Raw genomic sequence first — 20,537 nt, 5'->3', positions numbered from 1 at the left:
TCAGTATTTAGTCAATATAAACAGGTTAAAGATTTTGCCCTTCCCTGTAAGTTATTTACTTCATTTTCCTTATGTTCTTGGTGTCTTTTGTAAAACTGCCTCCTTGTTTGCATACACTTCCTGGTAATGTATACTTACATTTAAAGTGCTGGCATTGTAAACACAGAAGAAAAAATGGATGTTAAAAAAGAATTAAAATGGTGTTTTATTTATGGTTTTCACTACAGAACATAAAAATAATTTAAAATATAATGCTATCTTGAGAAGTTGACATTCTACATTAGGTATTTAGCTTTACCAGAAATTATGATGATGCAGGCAAAATGTAAGACTCCTTTGAGCACTGCTTATATTTTACCCAGTCCCAGGTTAATCTGCATTACCTCCAAAATGATAGTGCAAGGATTTCTTTGGTATCTGTTTCCACTTTCCATTCTAACAGTTTGAAGTCATGAGACTGCAAGAATACTCCAGGACACATTTCTTATTTCAGGGGCTGGACAGGTCTTTAAGGGACTCCAAACTGTATTGCTCTTAACCTATCAGAGTAATTTCAAATTCACATTTGGCAGTCTCATGTATTTTGACCTATGTTTCAGGAAAGGCTGGTTCTTTTTTCCCCTTGGATTTTGTAAATACTGTTGCACACTTTTCCATTCAAATGGCCAGGAGAATTATGAAAGCATTCAAGAAGGCAGGAGCAAGTGGAAATTCCAAAGTTGTTGCTAGCTTGCTAAAAAATTAATCAAATGCCAAAGAAACTCCTGATCTGTGCAGCTAACCATGCTTCCATCCTGTCACTTTTGGGTTTCTCTGCTATTTCAATTAGATGGCTTTGATAAGAAACTATTTTATTGGTGTAAATTGAATAATCCAAATACTCCTTACACTGCATTGGGCTGATAGAGATGAATTTCTAGAAGTAATGTGCTAAAATTGAAAGTCAAAATTTAATCAAAATGAAATACAGAAATTTGACTGTGACTGGATGTCAGTAGCATTTCAATTCATAGGCGGAGGGAAGGCCTAAGTCTGCAGCTGAGAGCTGGAATTGCACAAGAACAGGAATTCTGCTTTAGTTTTGTGACCTACTTTCCCTTTTTTTTTCACTAAAGCATTTGTGTAGAAGAACCTTGGGATCACAGCTATGTACTTTTTAATTACAAATTTGGCATTGATGAATGCCTGATGAGGTATCAGAAAAACAATAAAATCCGAAAGTAACGAAGGGGAAAAAGCCCACGCTTAATCTCTCTTCCTGAGAATGCTTCTCTTTTCTGTCTTGCCTTATTCTTTAAACATCTCTCCTGTTGTCCTGGAGAATCCTCTAAAATCATCAAAATCACACCAGTTTCCCTTAATTTTGAAAAAAAACCCAGGAGGAAGTTACCACGTGCTATTTAAATAGCTTCTGATTTAAAAGCTCTGCATTTTCATTTTGAAATCACCACTGTTGCCAGTGGTGATGTATAATGGAATATACATTCCGTACATAAGATATTGATATAATTCAGGGTGAAAATACATTCTGAGATTTCTTAAATAAACCTGGAAAAACAACTTCCATCCTCTGCAACACCTTAATTCTCCCTTCATGATGACCTTATTGCAGAGCTGAAATCATCACCTGGTCTCAGGTTGTCCCTTCTCTCAGTGTGGTTTCACCAGGAGTCAAATTATACTCAAGTATGGTTTTGAAGAGAAAAAGAGTTGAGAATTTTTCTGAAAAGACCCAGAAACAGGAACATCTGGCAGTGTTTTAGTTGCAGAGGGAAATCTTTCTTTGATTTCTGGAGGGGGAAATACGAAGAGAAAAAGCTACTCACTGAAGAAGGTAAGAGAAAGGGATGCTGATGTTTTACCTACAGCAGCAATTGTTAAATTTGTTACCCTGGTGGTAAATAAACTGGTTTCTTTATAGTTAATGAGATAGTTAAGGAGAGCAGGCAATGAGAGGAAATCAGAGTTTCCAACATTTCTTAAAATGGTAAAAAACTGTCTAAATCATTCCTTATTGTCACTTGTTACTTTTCATTGTTGAGCATTTGACTCATGCATCACTATTTCTACAAACAGCTACAGAAGTGTTTTTTTCTTTGTGAATTCAGCTGATTGGACAAAGCCTAAAGAAAACATTTTAAGCTCACCACAATTATTTAAATCTAATATCTGTTTCTGCCAATTCTAGTACTGAATAAACAGTTAAATTCATCTGGAAATACAATACTTCTAATGAATTTGGCCAGCTCCAGCAATTAGTTTAAATTCACTTTTGTAATAAGAACTATCCCTAAACACATGCTCACTTGTTTATTTCTCAGTAAAGCTATTTTACAGTTGGAGGAATAAGTATCACTAGGAAATAATTCTACTTTGGGAAAAATTAATCTTCCTGAGTAGCCTGGGAATAAATGTAAGTAGGATTATAGGGAGGATCAACTCAGCAAGATGGCATCAAGTTTCTGCCTAATACCTTCTCTCACGTCTCAGGGCTCTTCCCAGTCATATTTGTTTAGCTCACTAACAACAAATTTTTAGTGCTAGCAGCAACACAGAGCCTGTCCCTTTCTGGAAAATGAGCTGTACCTCATGCTGTTTCACATGCTGAATCATAGGTGGAACTGTCAAGTAGTTATGGTCTCAGAAATGTCAGTGGCACTCAGTGGCGATGTGCAAAAAAGACGCCAAATTGTTTTTCAGATAGTAGATTGGAAAGTCTGTGCTAGTTGAAAACTCAGCAAATGTTGTCAAGATCAGACTTTTTCAAGAATAAAATGTGAAATATGTATTTACAGTTTATAGTATTTTTACCTGCCTATAGCCACATCTTTTATCCTTAATTGTAAAATAGCTGGTACCGGAAGAAAAAAGAAGAGGAAGTTTGAACAGAAGCTGACAGCAAGTACAATATTTTATAGCTGATGATTGGCAAGCTGACATTCCCAAGTGAGGTCCTGACTGCTAGGTAAATAGTGCTTTCTTCAGGAACTTACAGTATAGTAGTGCCTAAGCATATATAAACTGTAGTTTATCTTGCCAGTCTAGATGGGACTCAAGTAGGCTTTAATTATTTTACCAAGCTTTATAACAGCTCTGCAAAGCCAAGAACAGTGATGAGAATCATAAGTAAAACGTTTTTAGCCTAGCAACTGACATTTCACTCTTCAGTTTTATATGTCAGGAAATTGCATGGTTGCAGCTGAACCTTAGAAGAATTTGAGAAGGTAGATAACAAATATGTCTTCATTTTTCCCCAAATAGCAGTGTTTCTGTAAGCTAAATGGAATGAAAAAACTCTTTTACTCTTGCCCGTTATCATGATTAAAACTAAAATCACTTGGAAAAAATCTCATCAGGAAGTTACTGCATTAGTAATTGTCATACAGATGGTCATTTCCTCTGTGATCTCCTTCCATTATGCATTAGAGATGGATAAAACACATGCTGTGAATCAAGTGTTTCAGGCAGATCCATACTGTGAAAGGCTACTCACAAAAATTGGAGCAGCGTCCTGAAAATCTTCCTAGGCAATATCCTGCTCCACTCTATCAGCCCTAAGCAACTACCAGAGTTGTGTAAGCCTTGTGAAAAGGCTGCGTGGGACAATGAGGAGTAGTAGAGAGCAATAGCAGGATTGCATGGCCTGCAGGTCCAACAAGATCAGTCCCAGACAGGGAGGAGAAACCAAGACCGCCAAGAAATTTCCTATAAATTTCGTATTGTTGGTATTATATGGGTGAGTCTTTGCTGTTTTGTCTTTCTGCCTCTGCCCTTCCCAAGCTGGCAGCGTTCCCATTCTAATCAGAGCTCTTATTACACTATTTTCATATATACACATATGAAAATAGTGTAATAGGATACACGTATAGTCCAGGAGAGGAAGCTCTGTAAGACACTCCTTAATGATAAATTTTCAATGATAGATTGCCAAAATAGATAAATGAGAAATAATGTTGTTGTGGTTAAGATTGGATTCCAGACAAATAAAGCTGACAGACTTAAAGTTTGTATCTTGCCCTAACAATTGCAGCCATTTAAAAATCAAGTTAAACAAACTTACACAAAGTTTCTGGATAGAGATCAAATTCCAAAACATCTTAGGTAATTCTGTTAACCTGTGCTGTATGTAAGGGGACATATATTTCAAAAGAATCCTGCGTTTCCTTAGAAATTCATTGATTGATTACTTCAAGTATAATTGAGGTTAAATGATTCTTTGAATTATTTTTAATTGTATTGGCTCAAATAAGGACAAAGTTATGAAAAATAATTGTAAAAGTTTGTTAACACTTTAAATTGCTATCTCAAGTCTACCTCAGACCCACAGGTTTAATACCCAATGTAAGGGAAAGTTTTAGGAAGCAATATAGGAAATATTAAGTATAATAGAACCAAATCAGTATCTGGTAAGGGGTCCAGATGGAGGCTTTGAGCAATCAGCTGAGCATCCCAACTCTTGCAGGTCTGATCCACATTTTAAGCATTTCTCCATCACATGTTCTGTGAAACTGTACCTTAGGTATTCAAAAAGCCAGATAACCTATGAGAGAAAAGGCATATGGAGCAGGTTTCTGCTTCCTGTCCATGAGTAGGATGAAGTAAAATTTAAGTTAGAGGAAAAGGTTTATATTTATGAAATTTGGTTATTTACCAAAGGATATGTTCAAGTGATTTTGTGGGTAAACACAAGTTCACTCTGTCTTTACTCTGAACCAGCCAGAGCTGTGCTAACCCCAGTCTAAAAGCCACAAAGGTCTGGTTATTGCAGGATGGTAGTCAAGATAAAAATTAATCAGCGTGACTTGCTAACCACATTTGTGGGGTCTGGTTTGCAATTGCCAGAAATTGTCTGGTTTGCAGTTGCCAGAATCTTCCTGCAAAAGTCTGTTGAGATGTACCCTTAATCAGACTACTGGCTTTTTTCCTTTCTTTTTTTTTTAATTTATTTTTGTTCTAGTACAGAATAAAAAAGTAAATACTACAGAAAGAAAATATTATTGAAAATATATATTTTAAAATCATTAAATATGTATATAGACTAAGTATTTTATTGGTTTTAACTCTAAATGGCACTCATTAAATAGTTGTATTATTATAATATTTGTAGTATTATTTTAATATATAATTATTTATGTATTATTCCCTGATAGTACTAGTTTCTAGTAGTCTAGTAAATTCTAAAGGTATCATCTCAATGATCAATGTCATTACTTTTGTTATAATCACAGTAATGTTTTATAAAAGTAGGAGAACATTCTGTTATTTCACAGCAATCTACGATGGAGATGTATCAAGGGTCCCAGGCTCCTGGGGTCAAATCCTGGCTAGCTCTAGACCACAGTGTGTTTCCCCGATAATGGACCAAAAGCAAAAGACAGAGGTGCCCTTCCTCCTCAGGACCACGGTCCCACAGCTTTATTGTAGAACTCATCTCCCAAGCAGCAAAAGGGCCTAGCCACGTGTTTTAGGGGTTTTATGCCCGGGGAAAAGGGGGCAGGAAAAGAGGGAGGAACTATGACCAATGGGAAACGACCCCGGGCAGGGGAGGGGGTGTGGGGAGGAATTGAATAGGGGATACCAAAACCCAGAGGGTGTGTCCGGAACATACCATGTGCAAAATATAACAAAACTACTTTTGTGTGCAAATACAACAGATCACCCAGTGCAATATAAAAAAATGAACTAACAACTTAGTGCACTGCAACAGAGATGCAAATTTTGTATTCTTTCCTGGATTTTGTCCAAACTGAATATACAAGAAAAGAGCTTTTAATATCATGATTCAGCAAGGTTCCTGTGCTTAGCTAGGTAGTTTATATTGCAAGTTTTTCCAGTTTAAATAAAAAAGCTCCTAAGTGAAACAGCAATCACAACTGCAAAGTTCTTGCCTTATGTTTTGGGGAAAAACTATGCATTTCATGGGGTTTTACACCAGAGGCAGATTTTTTTTTCTTTTTTTTTTTTTTTTTTAATACTTAAAATATTTTTTACCTTTTTTTTTTTTTTGAGGGAGAGGGCTAAACATCAAATTTTTATTCAATCTGTAAACTGAAGAAATTTTTGAAGACTAAAGGTTTTCATTATCAGCATTTCACATGGCTCTTGATTTTTTAGTTCAGGTCATCACAGTTCTTATGGAAAGATAAAATGTGTGTCATGTTGAATTAACTCGAGTATATTTTGAGTATGGCTGTGGTGTGTATAGCCCTTTCAACTCTAATTCTTTGTGGGGATTATTCACTCTAGTGTTTCATCCCTAGTATTTTTACCCCTTCCAGCAAAACCGTAAAAACATTAAAGCAAGCTTGAAGAGATACTGCACTGTTGCCCATGTCATGTATTCTTAGTAAAGGATAATTGGGAGGAAAAAGAAAAATCACTGCATTCAGCCAGACCTTGAATGAATCCCTTCTGCATATGTGCAAATCACATATATTGAGCTCCAAAAGCATGTAACTTTGTCTAAACCTCAGCCTGCCTTCATGTGGAAATCTTTCATGGGGGAGAAACATTTGAGGGGAAAAAGAAAAGATCAACAAACATTACTAATTTTTGTGCAATTTCTTTTATGTATTTGTGTTTAGCTTTGCTTCCACTAAACTTGTTTGCAAAACTTATCTGTTTTTATTTGTTGGAGTTTGTGTCAATACATATATGCTTGTTGCTGGAGATCAGCCAGAGTCAAGATAGCACTCAATATGAGTTAGAAATCTTGCTCGTTTATTCAGCTATTTGGCATACATTAGTACTGTGCTAAGCATAACATGCACATAACTGAACATCATTGGTTAAACCATAATTTTCACATGTCCTTGCAGTATACATAATTGGCTTAGAAGTTCTGTCCACACGACTGGATGCTGTGAGTCTTCCCCAACTTATGGTCAGCGCATCCTGTCTTACATCCTGTTATGGCTATTGCTCCAAAGCTTTACTTCATCCTTATCACATCTAGAGAACAGTTCAAGGACGTTTCAGCTTCTACTCATCCTTTAGGCTAAAAGCAGGATTGTGCACATGTCCTTGCTTTACCAGCCATGCATCTACATATGCTGATGGGTCAAAGAACAAAAACTGAAGTGCAAATGTGCTAAGAGTAAGACTATTGCTTGTATTGCATCTGCTGAGCATTGCTGAGTTTAATTCTTCTGTAAAGAACTTCATTAAGATGCAGGAATAATTTAAGCTTCAGAATTTTTAGGGAAACGTGGTCTTTAGAAAACTATCCTAGTTCTAGTATTTACCTATGTATTCTGCATAGTTAGTGCAGGAAGGCCTTTGAGAAACAAAAGCTTATTACAATTATCCACTTGGAAGTTTTCAGTCCATTTTCCTTTTTTTTTTCCCAATAGGGTGGAGTGAATGGCTTGACTGGAGAACTGGAATTTGCAGAAAATGGGGGGAATCCCAATGTGCATTTTGAAATTTTGGGGACAAACTATGGAGAAGATCTTGGCAGAGGTATCCGCAAGGTGAGGCTACATATATTTAAACAAGAGATTACTTTTACTGATTTTTTCAAAACCTTTTTGTGTTCCATGTTAATAGAAAAGCATTTTATGACAGATAACATGGTGTTCTCTTTTATTAAAGGAGTAAGAGATGAGAAAAGCTTTAAACTTTGAGATACTCATCTATTATTTCAAATAGGTCTTGGAGCAGGTTGTGTTGATCAAAATATCATTTGTAACGCAGAATGTGTTAAGCTGCTGATGGACTGTCCCAAAAGACCAGTGAAAGCTGTTGTTTTGTAGCCCTTACAACCCCTGTCCAAAGTAGCAAATTTTACATTGAATTATGTTTAGAGCACCCAGATTGGTCCCTGATACTTGGTCAAAGTGTCATGCTCCACATTCTAGATGGTTAAAACTCATAGCTATGGAAAGAGAAATTCTCTTGTAGAATAGATAAAATTTCTATAGCCTCTTCATGAAATAAAAACATGGTGTTTTAATAGGAGTTAACTTTTACAGAATAAGTTAATGTTATGTATTCAGCTGCCAGACACAGTCCAAAGGCTTGGACTTGAATTGTTAGAGGGAATGGCATATATGTCCAGCAGAATTATTCTTTCTTGGTATTTGAGTTTTCCCAGTCTAAAACTAAAGTCCTTGTATCAAATGGTGGAAACATGCCTCTATTTGCAATAAATATCCTTAACTTTGAACAACTGCTCCTCTGGTATGGCAAAAAATCATATGGCACTTCACAGGTAAACAAAATACTAATAGGTTTTTCCAGGAGCAACTCTCCTTCAAAGACAGAGTTCCTCAAAAATACCAAGATCTCTTCATTTAGTGCATCACATCATACTGGGTTTTGTATAGGAGGAACATGAAGTGATTGAAAGGAAATGAGAGTTTTCTTAATATATGCAAACTGGTTCCATGTGTCAGTGTCACTTTATGATGAAGTGCAGCATTTGTCTGCATACCTTCTGGAGCAACAGATAAGTACTCTGAAGGAAGGAAGAGATAAATAAGAAGTCTAAAGTGTCTAAAAACTGAACTTTCTCCTCCACTATTCATCAGAATTGTTATACTGTTTGTGCTGTTTCACCTCTTGTCAATACCCTAATGTATACATGGGCCTATAGTTATGTCACCTTGAGCAGAGGTCCTGACAGATGCTTCAGAAACTAGACAGAAGTGGATCTGTTTGATATTTGGAGTTACCTCACAAAGTCTTTGGAGACCAGAATGTTGGATAAGTCCTTATTCCCTTACATTTAAGTTCTGTCTGTTTCAACATATTTTGATTTGTTTTCTATGCTCTGCACTGAGTAGCTATTTATTCTTTAGAGATACCTTCCTAAGACAAATCTGTATCTCTTCATTTAATTTATGTAGTTGACTTTGATTGGGCTCTTTTTGACTTAAGGCCTGTCTGGGTGAATGCCTGAGTGAAGCACTAAATTGTGTTCTTTCATTCACAAAATGATAGAAAAGATAGACTCTTTCTTGGAAAGACAGAAAGATCTTGGAAATATAGAAGTACAAAATGACTTCCTGGCAATTCTAACTCTTTTTTGATGGTCTAATTTAGAATTGTGCTGTTAATTTAAGCTATGGTAGCGTTTGATTTTAAAACAGATATTAATGACTGTGGGCACACCTAACTTGTGTAAAACAGTGGAGTAATACAAACAGGCTTTTTGAACCTTCCTTGTTTATTCTTTATGATAGTTCAAGAACAAAGAGACCTTCACTGTCTTTGGGAGGAAATGGATTTGAAGTTGGTCAAAGAGAATAATGTTTTGCTCAGAATATAATTAGATTATGAAGCTCAGCATCATACAATCCTATTGAGGAGAAAGGCAAAGTTTAAAATTAAGATACTAAAAGTATGTGGGTTTTTTTTACATTTGCCAAGATGAGCATTTAAAATTAAATATAGACATTATAAGAATTTTTTTTCTGTTGAAAAAGATAGTCAGTAAATGCCTCTCTGTAGAGTTGTGTGATGCACTGCAGCTGGTAGAAAAGAAGAAAGGGTCCAGAGCAGAACAGATTAAAATTGCTTCCTTTTTTTTTTCCTAAACAGCACTCAATAATCCAGAGAAACCTTTAGAAAGAGGTGTACAGAAAGAAATTCTCTATAGAAAGAAAGTTCTGTATATATTGTGAGGATAATTGTTCTCAGAAGTTTCTTTTTTAAAAAATCCAATGAATTATTTCGAATTTTTGCAATAAATTGAATAAGAAAATAATTTAAAATTACAGTGGTATTCCTAATCAATGTCACAGAGGTGATAGGTAGGTAGGTTCCTTAAAACAATCGCTTCAGAGACAGAGAAGAAAAATTTTAGTAGGTTTTAATATTTGATTAAAATTCACATCTTTGATTTGGATTTACTTTACGGAGTATGAGCTACTAGTGTTGGAAGCAAATCATAATAATTACAGGAGTCAGACAGATTTTTGTTAACTACACTAATTAAAGTACACTTCAGATTTTCATGTATTTAGTGATCTGACTGTAGAACTACCTAAGCATTTTTATTTCTCAGCTCCAGTAGAAACAGGTGCAATTAGCAGACTGACTGACATTTCTAAGCTAATGCATCTTCCCTAATCAACATATTTTCAAGTACTTTTATAGGAGATAATGAAGGGTAGAATCATTACAAAAGGCCCATTGAAGTCATTGGGACCAGAGATTCCCATCAAGTGAATTGTGTAAAGAATTGCTATTTTGTTTTCCTGAGGAACAGTCAATTGATTTTAATAAAGCAAATAAGATTTTAAACCACACTTGAATTTCTCAAGAGTTCAAATTCTGCTTGAAATTTGTTCTGCTTGGGTTCTGGAGTCATTTATACTTCTTCAAAGATCAGTTATATTCATAGGTGATTATTCCCAGGACTCAAAAAAGCAAATAGTTTAGGATACACCAAGAATTAATGTTTATGTTTGTTTTATTTGGACAAATTAGGCCATGTATGTAGGAAAAACTGTCTTCATGTCCCCTCCTTCAGCTTTCATGGGCAACTGTCATACCTGGAAAGCAGTGGGAGAAGCCATGTGAAAGATGATTGTATTTGGCTCTGTCATTTAGTGACGAGTTAGCAAACCCCAGAGTGGGATTTGCCTGAAACAGCAATTTTGTACCTTTATGACTGTAAAAGTTATCCATCATCTTGCAGACCACGGATCACTTAGCCTGCACTTTTTGCCAGAGCCAGCTACTTGGAGTAATACACTCAGATTGCTGCCAGGTAGTGATTTTATTGACATCAGTGGTATTACAACCCCAAAGGAACTAAAGAAAAACTCTCTCTTTTACACATCATACTGTGGCTTGCATTTGTGCAGATGTAGTTATATTCAGTGTGAGACATGGGTGTATCTCTGACATTTCTCTGTTGGCATTTGTCTGTTGGTATTTGACATTTGAGTACGTATTCTTTGACATTTAAATTTCAGTGCAATACTTTTATCTATACTGCTGAAATAAAAGCTGCCATTCCTGTGAATAACCGTCCAACAAAAAAACGGGAGTTGATAGCTCTGAGTACTGTCCTACATCTTAGTGTTGTAGAAAGCAGAACCACAGAAATAAAGTGGTTTTCATGTTTCTTACAGTGCTCCTTGTAATTCAGAATGGGCTCCTCTTCAAAGGCTCTGTTCTACATCCTTTGAAGTTTAGAGGACTTTCTTTCTGTTCCCTTGCTGGTTTTCTTACCACATGTGGGCATTTGAAGATGGTGGTGTGTTTTGCTCTACCTCCCTATCCATATTAGCATACACTCACCTGTATGTTTCTCTTCTCTTCTGAAGATGTTTTAGGTTATTTCCTCCCAGTGAGGGAGTAAGATGATGTACCAGGCTCTTGCATCAATTCCTGTCTTCATCAAGATGTCCATGTCAAGGTTTCCTTTGCATTCAGGACAGCTAGAGATGCCTTGGAGGAAGGATAGAGCTGTGAGCAAGCAGGAAAACAGGTAGCCTTGGTGGGGCACCAGGGTAACCTAGCATGCTTTGAGCCATGTGCATTTGTCCATTGGGATTGTAGGGTTCAGTCCTAAATAATTTTGATTTGATTGTCTAAAGGAGGAAATGTTCTCTCTTTTGATCCAAGGGAGATCTGTGATGTCAAGCCTCTCTCGTGTGAAAGGGATTGAAACCTGTCTAACAGATAGATTTTTCCTCTTCGCTTCTGCCAGCACAAGTGGCAAGACCTTCCCTGCAGAGTCAATGCATGCAGGTTTTTATTCCACAGACTACTAAGGATTAACACTCCATAGTTGTGCTATTTGTTCAGGGATGGGAAAGCTGGTTTGCATTTTTTCATTCTATTAAAATAATTGTTATTTCCACTTCATCTGAAAACACTTGTTGATCACAGTATTTGGCATTTCTTTCTAATACACTATATTTTTTTCTTACACTTGTGTCACACAGCAATGTTCCAAGTATATATTTTGATCTTCAGGAAGTTGATTACTGTTCTTATAAAGTTAAAACCTATTTCCTGCATCCATTATCTTGTATTCCCTTTTGTGCCACTAGGTAAAAAGAGAATTTATACAGCTTTGCCAACACTTATTTACTAACTCCATTTAATAACCAAGAGCCTATGAAGTATTTCTTTCTTGGTAAGCTACTTGAGGTAAATAATGGGTTCACCTGTTCTCTTTGTGAGCATGATAAGGGTAGAGCTGTGTAATGTGACTTTAAAAATATATTTGAATCAGCACCTGGTACTTTAGGCTGTGACCTGTGAAGATGTTTCTAAAGGTTGACATGCAATTTATGATGTGACTGAAAGATACCCTTGCAATTTAGAAAGACATTACTGACAGTTTATTTTCTAGTGAGTTGAAATAAAAGTTGCTATGTCTGACTGCTTTGCCTCTAGTATTGATGAAGAAGGTGGACCTAGCACAATACTACCATGACAGTCTTTCTAAAGTGACTTTAAATACTTAATCATCCTTCTAGAAATGAAATAAACTACTTAATACTAAAGATAAAGAGGTAATTAAATACCTTCGAGAACCAAGACCTGCTGTTTCAGTTCAGCACAGTACTTAAATTTTGCTGTAAGCCTGCTGGAGAGTAGCATCTCCTCCCTTCATTTAATGCTATGCAATAAATAGATTAAGACACAGTAACGAATTCTTTGCTTTCTGGTAGCTTCTGCAAATCTTTTGTCTAATCTCAGTGAAATTTAATTTGGCTGCAAAGTGTTTGCGATTTGATTGCCATCACAATGAAACTAAAGTTAATAGAGAACTGTGTTTTACTTGGAAGTGTACTTTTACTTATCCTTAAAGCCAAACTAAATGCATATTTGAGCATAACAGAAAAAAGAAATTAAAGTATGTATCCATAATTGTATTTTTGAATTCAAAAAAAATTTAAAAGTTCCTTTCTGCATTTGAATGGAGCATTTTCTTTTAAAAACTGAGGATTCAGAAAGAGAGGCAGACTGACTCAAAGTTATCAGTAGTGTATCATTTGGAGAATTTCTCAGCTTTTGGACTCTCTTATTCAGATGGGGGGAGTGAAATCTAATTTTTGGTACTGCATTGTCCAGCTGTCTGCCCTGACCCGGGCTCTTTGGATGAGTATTTCATTGCTTGTACTAAGTGCAAAGTAAAGAAGCCAGAGATGCATTTGGTGGCTTGATGGATGCTGCCCCAGGAACACAGAAGATAAAGGTTCAAGTCATCCTTCTGATAAATGCAGAGCAGAGTTGCTACAACTCCACCCATTCCACATGAATTATTCACCTGTGGAGCAAAGAATGCATCAGGATTCCATAAGAGCCAGGATCAGGTGTATGAGCAAAATGACCCAGAAGTGAAACTCCTAACTAGTACCCACAAACCCAGTGTAAGCACAATGCACTATGGAGGTGTTATCTCACCTGTTTCTTCTTAGCAGAACAGTCGGCCATGTCTGCTGAGCTCCAGTGTGTTTAGTGTGTTGTACAAAAGAGAAATTATTTTAGGCTGTATTGCCAATGTGTGTCCAGATTCCCTGGTCTAGAACAATAAGGATAAGTGCTCTGTGAAAATTCAACTCAAATAATTAAGATCTGGGTTTATCCAGTTTCCAGCTCACAGGTTGGATGGCCCTTAACAGCTAGAGATGATGTCTTGAGTTGAAAAATGTAACCAAAAATGTATATTCTATTTTCATCTGTTGAAACAAGTTAAGAGATATTGTTCTTTATCTCTTGTAACTCTAGGGGGGGGAAGATGGCAGATGCCTTCTGTTAATGGGACAACTGATAACACCAGATAAGGCAGTGCCTTCTTATCTCTTCCTCCACCCATCCTCCTCCGAGGGACATCACCTGTGAATGGGCCATTTAAGCCCTCTAACATGACTGATAACGTTACTTCATTTCATTGTGAGATGCTTCACCAAGTGAGAAGAGCCAAAGCCTTTCCACGGAGATAAAAACAGCCATCCCAAACACCAAGATAGCCGGTTTTCCCCTGAATTTTCAGAGAAAGATCAGACCCATCTCATCAGCACTGGACCCTTTTTTTCCTACAAGATCATCTCTACTTCACAGAACATCATCTGTTACTCCAGGAAGACTTATTTGGACTGCTTCAAACACCCTGACAACAGGGTGTCAGGTCGTATCTCTGACTCCATCAGGGTTTTCTCTGACTTTTGTTTGTTTGCTTGTTTGTTTTGGTACTACTGCATTTGAATTTTTTTTAAATATTCCTAGTAAACAACTGTTATTCTTATTCCCATATTTTTGCCTGAATGCTCCTAACTGCAAAATTGTAATAATTTAGAGGGAGGGGTTTTTACATTCTCCATTCCAAGGAAAACTCCAGTTTTCCCTGTCAAATACCTGTCTCTCTAAACCAAGACAGAATTTGGTGCCCAACGTGAGGCACAAGGGCACTGAGGGAAAGGAATAACAGTTTTTAGGTGACTTGTGTGCTAGATATAGAGGCCTCGTTGGACAGCATCATGTGGTCTAGCTTACCTTGGTTTGGGTGGCATGTGTTTGTGGCTGTGTTTCTCCCATTTGCAGGCCCTTATCTAAACATGGGCCCTATAACTAAGGCTACTGTGGCTGTTATCCATTTTTTATAGGTTAATAAGGTGAAGAATTAATAGATTTTTAACTTCCTCTGAAAGGCAGGCACATAGATTCAGAGCTATCACAACCTAACTGTGTGTTTTGAGGGTTACTTTAACAATGGTACCTATTGTGAAGAAATGACACCAGGGGAAATTTTTTCCCAACCCTTCACTCAGCTCTTTGGGTCTACCCCACCAGTTTTTGAAGGGTTTAAATCTTCTCTGAATGCTAATGATATCATACAATGGCTGGTATTGCTTACAAGCCTAATCTATTTAACATTCAGAGATAAGGGGAGATTGACCTAGATAAGCACATTTTGCTTAAAATTTTCCAACAATTCAGACAAATTGGTTGACTTTTTTTTTTTTTTTTTTTTTTTTACAAAAGCATGCAATCTTGATGGGGCAGAGACCCATTGCAGGATGTGCAGGATTGGACCATCGTTCATTCAATTGGCCCATGATACCTGTAGGATGAAACCTAGGAAGAAGGAATAATAAGATTAATAAAATTAATAAAAATATCAATAAAAATATATCTGACTCAAAAAAAACCCGCAGTGATCATAATCACCACAAGGCAAAACCACAAAGTGAAACAACAACCCTTAATAACTACAAAACATACACCGAAGGCACGTGAAATATTACCTAAAATACAACTACATCTATGTAGGAATATTAAATGAAACAACATCTATTGGCGATTAATGAGAGATGGGAAGACTGATTCGGTGATCAGAATTCCATTTTATTCAGGTTTCCCAAAAGCTTATATACTATTTCAAACAGGTTAATCATTTCTACTACAATAATCAGGTTAAAAATCACACAGAAAACTCATGCATTTTACAACAATTCTTTGCTTGCAGAAGTTGATTGAATCTTCTCTCTTCCTGTAAGCAGGTGTAATCCCATCTCCTGTAATTCTCCCAGTTCTGTTTGTTCCTGCCATGGCATCTTGCTTATCAAACTGGCTATGCTAATCAAGTCTGACTCTCTGTCTTGTGTAATCCCAGATCTCCTCCTCCTGTATCAACCAAGAACACCCCCTTGATGTCTTAATTAATCTCTGCACACACTAAAGCAAGCAAGGTATCATAACTAATACAATTATTATTAAAATCATTACATGCATTCCTATCCTAAGAAAATCCTTTAGCCAAGGTGTCAAACCCCAGCCACTAAAAAGGTTATCTAGCCAAGATCCAGATTCTACCTTTAGTTTAAACACACTGTAAAATATAAGGAATAATTATAACAATACATAATATAATGTCTAATACATATAAGCTTATTTTAACTAAATTTCTAATTTATTTATGGAGTCTTTAGCTTCTTAGGAGTTTATTCAGCTATTCAAATCTATCATCTGTGCAGGTTTTACACTTTCTTTTAGGGCTGAGGCTGCACGATTTTGCAACATAAACTGAATCTGTTACTAGATTAAAAGGAAGAGAAAAATTTTGAAAAGCTCTGACAACAGTAGCAAGTTCAGTAATTTGAGGGGATTTAAGTCTGTCATTGAACAATTCAAGAAATTAAAAACATACAGGGCTTTGCATAATCTTTCAGCAGGAGTGTCCTCAGCTCCCCCCTTTTGTTGTAACAGAAGACATTTGAGAGAGCCATGGGCTCCTTCTATAATTGATTGTCCAGTGGGTGAGTGAGGTATCCCTCTTTTGTGGGTGATACCTCATAAGGAGAAGAAGTTTGCAACTCTACAGGAAATGTATGCGGGTCCATTATCTGTCTTAATCTGTTGTGGAATTCCTAAGGTGGCAAAGGCAGCAGCGAAATGACAGCAGGCGTCTTTCCCTGTCTCTCCCGTGTGAGCTGAGGCAAACAGAGCACCTGAAAAGGTATCAATAGAAGCATGCACAAATTTCAAGCGGCCGAATTCAGGAATGTGTGTCACATCTGTCTGCCAAATTTGCAGGCTCTGTAGACCTCTTGGGTTGACCCCTGTGTTCACATTAGGAAGGGAGCAACGCTGACAGTCAGGGCATATAGAAATGATATTAGAGGCTTGTGCTGGAGTTAATCCGAAGTCTTACCAAAGCCCCAGCATTTTGGTGAAAAAAGGAGTGACTCAGTTTAGCTTGCTCTATTTTGTTAGGCAAAACATGCTGCACTGATAAGGTTAACAAGTCTGCCTGGTCATTTCCTTCAGTGAGAAAGCTGGGTAGATTGGAATGTGACCTGATATGCATCACAAAGTAAGGAGCCGTCCTTTGGTCTAACAGGGAGACCAGCAGTTTTAACTAGGAAAAAAGAATGTCATTTTTAACATTTTTCAAAACAGAATTCTCTGCTCTCTGTACAATACTTGAAACATATGGGGAGTCAGTAATCAGATTAAAAGGTGTGCTGAATTTCTGAAACACTCTGACCACAGCAGCTAGTTCCACTATTTGTGGAGACCCCTCAACAAGAGCAATATCAGATTGCCAAGTTCCAGTTTCAGGGTCCCTCCATACAATCACTGATTTATGGGTTTTCCCAGACCCATCTGTGAATATTGTCATAGCTTGCAAAGGAGTCTCACTTCTCTTTGGCTTGGGGATTAAATTAAAAGACAAACTTAATAATTTGTGTTTAGGCGGATGGATAGATATCTGCCCTGGGTAATTTGTTAAAGCAATTTGCAATTTTTCAGACATCTGTAGCAACCAATTCAAATAAAACATTGTGAGAGGTAGATAGATACGATCAAAATCTTTCCCAGCCAAAGAGGTCAGTCTTTGACGAGCCTTGACAATCAACATGGCCATAAGTTCATCTTGCATGGAAATAGTCTTGGGCATATTGTTAGACAAAAAGACCCATTCGATAATTAGCAGAAGGTCTGTTTTTTCTGAGTCCCACTGAAATATTAAGGCATAAGGCTGTTTGTTAGGGTTCAGAATAATAAGCCACAAAGGCAGTTCTGGTGCCCATCTAGCTGATTGCCTCTGAGAGATAGCATCAGCTACCTTTTGAAGAGCAACTTGTGCATCTTTGTTTAAGCGTCTGGGTGATAAGAGGTTGGGCTCTTCTCCTAGGAGGGCAAACAATGGCTCTAAATCTGCATTTGAAATCCCAAGCAAGGGAGGGACCCAATTTATTGTTCCCAGCAATTTTTGAGCATCATGTAAAGTTTTGATTTCAGTTGAAATTTGCAAGGGTTGTGCAGAAATAGAATGCATGCCTATTCGCCAGCCCAAATATTTCCAGGGAGATGTCTTTTGAACTAAAAATCAAACTGGTTATCACAATCTTTGTCAAAAGCATGTAAGTTGTCAAAAGCATCTAAGTTTAACAGGCTATATCTGAGCACTGGAAACAATTCTCAGTAAATATGATAGTCAGGAAATCATCATATATCCTAACTCTCAGTGGCAGTAAGCCACTCTAATTCTTCAGGTGGATCAAACTTATATACACACATTAATCGTTGAATTTGTGCATTATTTCTGATGCATCTTGATGGATCACATTGACAGCAAATACCTCGTCTTTTAAGAGATGCACAGTACTACAGTATCTCACATTCAAGACATTTGCATTTAACCTAGGTTTGATGACAAACTAGACAAGAGAAGGAAGAAGCAGTTCTGCATTAAGTTCTCACTCAAAGGCTGTAGCCATTTGTTTAGAGTTCATCAAGAACAAAAAAGACTGAAAACATAAGAGCTTTCTGCAGTCTTCTCAGCAGGGGTGCCATCCTTGGCTCCCCCTTTCCTGTTAAGAACTTAAGAGACATTAATTTACCAAACTTTTTTTTTTTTTTTTTTTTTAGGTTAGTTTTAAAGTCAAGCACTTTAATGACCTTTATACAAAATTTGACTGCATAAAAATTCCCTACTGAGATAGAACATCCCCCCCCACAAAACTAGTGGCGCAGACAACACATAAGGCCTGACAGTTGCCACCCTCCCCTCAGGCCCTGTGATCTGTACCAGGTGCTGGCTTTGATAGCTTTGACTGTTTCCACCCACCCCTGAGAGGACCTGGGAAGAGTCCATACATTTCCTGTAGGGAGACGAAAACTGAGCAATTAGACAATGTTATTGCACTTCTTGGGGTAACTGCACGTAGGTCAGAGACGGTCCGGTGGATGGGGCCTGGGCCGGCTGGAAGCTGAAGGTTGCTCCTGGTTACTGCGTCAGCTGCTGGGTTGGCTGTGGGACTTGTGTCTGCACTCTTTGCTGTCCCGTGCTGTGAGATGATTTGCTGTAAAAGCTGGGCATTTGGTGAAACTTGAAGAGGCATTGATTCGCGAAAATAAATGCAAAGTCTCTGTCTTTAAGGGCTTTCTTTTTTATCCTTAACCAGTTGTTATGCATATTTGAAGGGAGTAAGTCCAGATCTTTTTTGGGGCCGGGATCAAAAGGCTCCCCGTCACTGCTAAAGTCAGAGTCCCCATAAGCGGTTAGCGTTCGGCGGCTCTGGGGTCACTGGTGGGATTCCGGTGGGGGTGAAGCTGGTGGCTGGGCTTTATCCCTGGTGTTCGTCGGGGACGGGGAGCGGACGGGGGACAGGGAGCGGGACCTGGGCAGGTTTTGGTCTAGCACGACCTCCGGGGCCGTCTCCGCGGTGGTATCACAGGCTGCCTCGCTACCCCCCTCTTTTTTAATTGCTTCCATGACCGCCCTCCATGCAGGAAGCAGGCGTAGCTCTGGCTCGTGGCCAGGCAGCGTAGCCAGGTCATAGAGCTTTACGCCGACCTTGTCCCAGTAGCGGAGAGTAAGAACAGAGGAAGGGGTAGTATCGGGAAACATGCGTGACACCCATCGTAGCAGCGACTTAAGGTCCTGCTTATGGATGGGGGCTCCATGCTTGCTTAGCAAGCGTTGCATGGTTTTGTTAACGTCTCTCCTGTCGGACACGACCTGTCCCATACTTTGAGTTCCCCTGGCTCACTTGTCACATCCGGCGTACAGATGATTGTGGGCCCAAACACGGTTCTTTCACCGTCACAATCAGTTCCAGGGGCGTCGCCAATTGCCGGCGGATAGCCGGTTCTTCTCCGGTCACACGGAGCACCAATTATTGGCAATTGATGAGAGACGGGAAGACTGATTCGGTGATCAGAATTCCATTTTACTCAGGTTTCCCAAAAGCTTATATACTATTTCAAACAGGTTAATCATTTCTACTACAATAATCAGGTTAAAAATCACACAGAAAACTCATGCATTTTACAGCAATTCTTTGCTTGCAGAGGTTGATTGAATCTTCTCTCTTCCTGTAAGCAGGTGTAATCCCATCTCCTGTAATTTTCACAGTTCTGTTTGTTCCTGCCATGGCATCTTGCTTATCAAACTGGCTATGCTAATCAAGTCTGTTTGAGTCTCTGTCTTGTGTAATCCCAGAAACATCTACTATAAAATTAAAACCCATGAAAGGAAAAGTCCATTGCGCCAAGACGTTGATCCTTGGCATCACTGGATGTCTTCTTGAAGTCTGGAGCAGGGAATGAGATGAAGAAGATCGATGAAAACAGGACCATGCTGCTGACACAGGACTTTTGTTGTCTCCATAATTTCCAACCACATGGTCATCTCCTTTGCAGTCTATGTGACAGCCACTAAGGCTATGCAATGTCCCTTTTCAGTCCTCAAAGGTGATGGGTAACACGACTGCTGAACCTGCTAATGATAAAACACAGGCACATCTTCTCCTTAAGTTAACAAACTTGTAAGACTCCACCGCCCTAAACTGATAAACTTGTGAGACTCCACTGTCTAACAAATCAACATCCAGGGTTCATAATTATTATTTTCTCCAGATTCGTAACATAAATGTTACATTGTTGCACTTTATGTTTTGATAATAAATTTGATCAGCCCAGAAACTGCAAAAGGTGAAGTGCTTCTTTTCCAGTGACAACCTGTTCATCCTTCCCGGGCAGGAGTTCCAGGTTCACTCCAAAGATCAATTCAGCTATTATATTTAAAGGTCAAATTGCTGAGTCAAATAACTCATATG

General features: G+C 38.0%; 1 protein-coding gene and 1 long non-coding RNA gene across 2 annotated transcripts in view; one reads left to right on the top strand and one right to left on the bottom strand.

The window, feature by feature from the left end:
- The window catches only part of LOC134563453 (uncharacterized), a 468,018-nt gene that overhangs the window by 107,463 nt on the left and 340,018 nt on the right, over window positions 1-20,537 (bottom strand). The gene's annotated exons all lie outside the window — the stretch shown is intronic.
- Window positions 1-20,537, top strand: part of LOC134563452 (glutamate receptor ionotropic, delta-2-like) — an 845,768-nt gene that overhangs the window by 539,117 nt on the left and 286,114 nt on the right. The window contains exon 8 of the mRNA XM_063421373.1: window positions 7,353-7,472. Coding sequence (XP_063277443.1) covers window positions 7,353-7,472 — 120 coding nt within the window. The remainder of the gene's footprint in view (window positions 1-7,352; window positions 7,473-20,537) is intronic.

This window comes from Prinia subflava, chromosome W (genome assembly GCF_021018805.1).
Source record: "Prinia subflava isolate CZ2003 ecotype Zambia chromosome W, Cam_Psub_1.2, whole genome shotgun sequence".
Lineage (NCBI taxonomy): Eukaryota > Metazoa > Chordata > Aves > Passeriformes > Cisticolidae > Prinia > Prinia subflava.
The sequence above is the reverse complement of the archived record's forward strand: the minus strand, read 5'-3'. Positions and strand labels throughout refer to the sequence as shown.